The sequence below is a fragment of the Sinocyclocheilus rhinocerous genome, unplaced genomic scaffold (genome assembly GCF_001515625.1).
Source record: "Sinocyclocheilus rhinocerous isolate Xijiao unplaced genomic scaffold, SAMN03320098_v1.1 scaffold269, whole genome shotgun sequence".
Classification (NCBI taxonomy): Eukaryota; Metazoa; Chordata; class Actinopteri; order Cypriniformes; family Cyprinidae; genus Sinocyclocheilus; species Sinocyclocheilus rhinocerous.
In genome coordinates, this window is record NW_015652298.1 from 792,157 (window position 1) to 796,838 (window position 4,682).

General features: G+C 35.5%; 1 protein-coding gene across 1 annotated transcript in view; it reads left to right on the plus strand.

Moving 5' to 3' along the window:
* Positions 1 to 4,682, plus strand: part of kif21b (kinesin family member 21B) — a 105,998-nt gene that overhangs the window by 44,016 nt on the left and 57,300 nt on the right. Inside the window, exons 4-6 of the mRNA XM_016520372.1 lie at positions 1,003 to 1,152; positions 2,528 to 2,659; positions 3,038 to 3,205. Of these exons, the coding sequence (XP_016375858.1) occupies positions 1,003 to 1,152; positions 2,528 to 2,659; positions 3,038 to 3,205 (450 nt within the window). The remainder of the gene's footprint in view (positions 1 to 1,002; positions 1,153 to 2,527; positions 2,660 to 3,037; positions 3,206 to 4,682) is intronic.

Sequence of the window (4,682 nt, forward strand, 5' to 3'; positions counted from 1 at the left end):
ACATTTGGGTGGCATTATGCAAATATTTCCACATAGGGAGGTAGATATGTGGGGGTGTGTTAGAACGAGCCGTTTTAGGGGGGCGTGGCAGAGTCTTAACTTTGATAAAGAATATCTCTTTGGTTTTGAGACTTTAGTCTTTGCAACTTCAGGGATCTTATCTATGCACAATCAGCTTGTAACACTCCAAAGAGAAAGGAAAACTTGAAATCGCATCATATGACCCCTTTAAAAAGATCGGTATCGGTGATCTGTATCGGCAGATACTGCTTTCTGTGATCGGCGATCGGTGATCGGCCTCAAAAATCATGATCGGAGCACCCTTACTACAAACCTACTCCAAACATTGTTTTATTTACAACTTCATAAACTTTTTTTCTGCAGTGTGTATTGGGCTGGCAGGCTGCGCAGACAGCAGTGTAGCTGTAAACCGATTAGCCCCTTCCTCGTGCAAAGTCCCGGCCTAGGTAATGAGTTTAAACCTGTAACGGGGCGTTTTAACGATCCGTGCTGCTTGCTGTCTGGCACAGGCTGCTGTTTGTTCAGCAGATTCGTGGCTCGCCGTGGGGAATAACTCCACAGATTTGTCTCAAGTTCTGTGGCTGTGAACAGTCGCCGTCCCTTGGGGTGGCTTTAATAGGGCATTAAAGTGCCCTTATTTCATTAGTCTTGTTCTTTCCAGAACTCCTTTGTGCATTGTTTTTCTATGTTAGCAGTTTGATTTATTGTTTTGAACCCTAAATTGATTTTATCAAGTCCCTCTGTGCCACTTCCTCAAGCGAGGGAAGCTGGGAAAAGCCCTGTCCACTTGTTTTTCTTTTTTCATTTTCTCTTCAGTTGTAGTTTTGCTCATGAGTTATGTTACCATTATTTATCATTGGCTTGTCCATCAGCTTGTGTGGTCTCTGGGATTCCCGAGGTCGAACATGCAAGGCTCTGGCCTATTGGCCTCTTTGACCTTTGCCCTCTGAAGGTCACTGAGTGTGCGTATTTGTCTTGCAGCTCTATAACGAGGAGATCCTGGACCTGTTCGACAGCACACGTGACCCTGAGGCTCGAGGCCGGAAGTCCAACATTAAGATCCATGAGGATGGGAGCGGAGGCATCTACACCACAGGAGTGACCTCACGACTGGTCAGCTCAGAGGAGGAGGTCAGATATCTGCCTGGGTTATTTACTGGAGTCATTTGAAGTCAGAATGACATAAACATTGACATTAATTGCTTAGATGCTCTTGGTATTATTGTGCATGATTCATCTAAAAATAGTGTTTTGTATTAAATGATTATTTAATAAAAAGGTCATTGCTACAAGATACTCATAAGAATAGTTTTAACTACCGTTGAGCTAATTACATTTAAGCCAACAGTAAAAGTAGAGAAAGCAGCATTTATAACACAGCATGAATATAATATATTGTACGTTTATGTTAATGTTATATATTTTTTGTATATCACTACACTGTTATTGCTACAAAAAGAGATGTGTATCTGTGCATGGAATAATAATAATAATAATAATAATAATAGTATTATATTAAATGTTGTTGTTGATCATATGCAACATTAAACATAATATAAATAGTATTAATAACAATAACAACAACAATAATAATAATAATAATAATAATATTATTATTATTATTATTATTATAATTATAATGTGGATAATAATAATAATAATACTACTACTACTAATAATAGTTTATTAAATGTTGTTGTTGATCATATGCAACGTTAAACATAATATAATTATAATAATAATCATTATTATTATTATTATTATTAGTTTGTATGTTAATTCAGTGTGTTAATTAATAATTATTATAATTATACTTATTGAATAATAATGATAATACTAATAATAACAATAATAACAATAACAATACTTTATTATTATGATGACATAATATGAATATCTCTTCTATATTATATATTAATGTTGATGATGATATTATTATTATTATTATTAGTTTGTATATTGTATTAAATACTACTACTACTACTACTACTACTACTAATTATTATTATTATTATTATTATCATTATTATGACATATATTTCTTCTGTATTATATATAAATGTTGTTGTTAATAATATTAATAATAATAATAATAATAATAATAATTATTATTATTATTATTATGACATGAATAATTCTTTATTTTGTATTATATGTAAATGTTGTTGTTGTTGTTGTTAATAATAATAATAATTTATTATTATTAAAACATGCAGTTTTTGCAGAGTGCAATGTTATATTAACACTGAAAAAAGTAGCTTGTTGCTGGAGAAGCTACATTGTTTTGACAACAGCTACTGTCACAGTTCCACCCTACATTATTTCCCATTGATTATTTGTTTTCACTCAGAAACGTGACAGATGATGAAAGTTAAATGCTTTGTGAATGTAATTCTATTGTTGACTTCATGTTTATTTGTTTTAAATGGCTCTTATTACTTGATGACTTGAGGACAACAGAAAGCTTTAGTGAGTATAATAACAGTACTGTGTGCTTTCTCCTCAGATGCTGCAGTGTCTGAAGCTGGGCGCTCTTTCCCGCACCACCGCCAGCACGCAGATGAACGCCCAGAGCTCCCGCTCTCATGCCATCTTCACCATCCACCTCTGCCAGATGAGAGTCTGCCCGCAGCCACAGGTACGGCACATCAACTCATCAGTCAGGAGCCGCTTTAGATGCTCACAGTGATGCCAACAACATCTGACAACACGTGTGATATTCATTAAAACTGCATGCATCGTGTTGAGAGCTATAATCCTAAAATTCTGGATAAAGCCATTAACAAGTTTAAGCAGGTCACAAGTTTTAAAATATTAAAATTCATAGAGCTCAGACTGCTGCGGTACAAAACAGTGTAATTATATAAAACCACTGGCATTAGAAACATCAACACTGAACATGTCAGTGCACATTGAAAATGCAGGAACGATGAAGGTTGTGCACATCATTTTGCATTTGTAATTTAAGATGCTTGTGTTAGTGGCTTAAAGCTGCAGTTGTTTTTTACTCTTCCAGGTGAACGGAGAGATGAACGGTGTGTCTGATGGCTCCATCTCTCAGCCCGAGTATGAGACGCTCACTGCTAAGTTTCACTTTGTGGACCTGGCTGGATCAGAGCGGCTCAAGCGCACAGGAGCCACAGGAGAGAGAGCGAGAGAGGGCATCTCTATCAACTGTGGCCTGGTACGTGTGGTATTCAGACTATAGGGGCTTTCACACCGGGTTAGTTTTAGAAACTAGGAACTGGCCAACAGGACGGCCCCCTGACAGCTACATTTTCCCCTAGGGCCATTTTAAGGTGATTTGCATTACCCTGTTGATCAAGACACAATGCTTTGATGTGTTTTGATGAAATAATACTTTTATTCAGAAAGGATGTGTTAAACAGATAAAAAATGATAGTAAAGGCTTATATTGTTAGAAAAGATTTCTATTTTTTAATAAATGCTGTTCCTGAAAAAGTATCTCAGGTTCCAAAAAAATATTAAACCGCAAAAAACGGTTTCAAACATTGTTAATAAATCAGCATAATTAGAATGATTTTCAAGGATCATGTGACTAGAGACTGGAGTAATGATGCTGAAAATTCAGCTTTGCAGCACAGGAATAAATTGTATTTAAAGTATACTAAAAATAGAAAACCACTATTTTAAATTGTAATAATATTTCACAATATTACTTTTTTTTCTGTATTTTTGATCAAATAAATGCAGTCTTGATGGGGGGGGTGAACTGTATATATGTGTGTATATATATCCTATGTGTGTGTGTGGGTGTATTTTATATTATTTAGGCACTTATAGGCTGTAGTTTGACAATGTTCTAATTCAACATACCATGGGAAGTCAATTATTTCTTACTCCTTAACAATTCATCAGGCTCTTAAAGGGATAGTTCACCCAAAAATGAAAATTAGTTATTTACTCACCCTCAAGCCATCCTAGCTGTATATGACTTTCTTCTTTCAGACGAATCCAATCGGAGTTATATTAAAAATTGTCCTGACACAATTTATAATTTGTATACATTTATATATACATATATACATACAGCAGGTAAAATAAGTATTGAACACATTACCATTTTTCTCAGTAAATATATTTCTAAAGGTGCTGATGACAGGAAATTTTCACCAGATGTTGGTAACAACCCAAGTAATCCATACATACAAAGAAAACAATACAAATAAGTTCAGAAATTAAGTTCTGTGTCATAAAATGGAATGACCCAGGGGAAAAGTATTGAACACGCTTACTGAAATCTAGTTAATACTTTGTACAAAAGCCTTTGTTGTTAATGACTGACTCAAGACGCCTCCTGTATTGAGAAACTAGTCGTATGCATTGCCGTGCATACAGGCCACGGCGGTTGAGTGCATTACTTATTGTTTTCTTTCTTTTTCAATTGTACCTGCTAATTCCAGGTCTTTCTGAAGCTCTCCACAAGTGATCCTTGGCTCTTGGACAACTCCTCTGATAATTATTTTCCACTCCTCTGTCAGAAATCTTGCGAGGAGCACCTGGTCTTGGCCGGTTTATGGTGAAATTATGTTCTTTCCACTTCCGGATTATGGCCCCAACAGTGTTCACTGGAACATTCAGAAGTATAGAAATCCTTCTGTAACCAATGCCATCAGCATGTTTTGCAACAATAAGGTTGC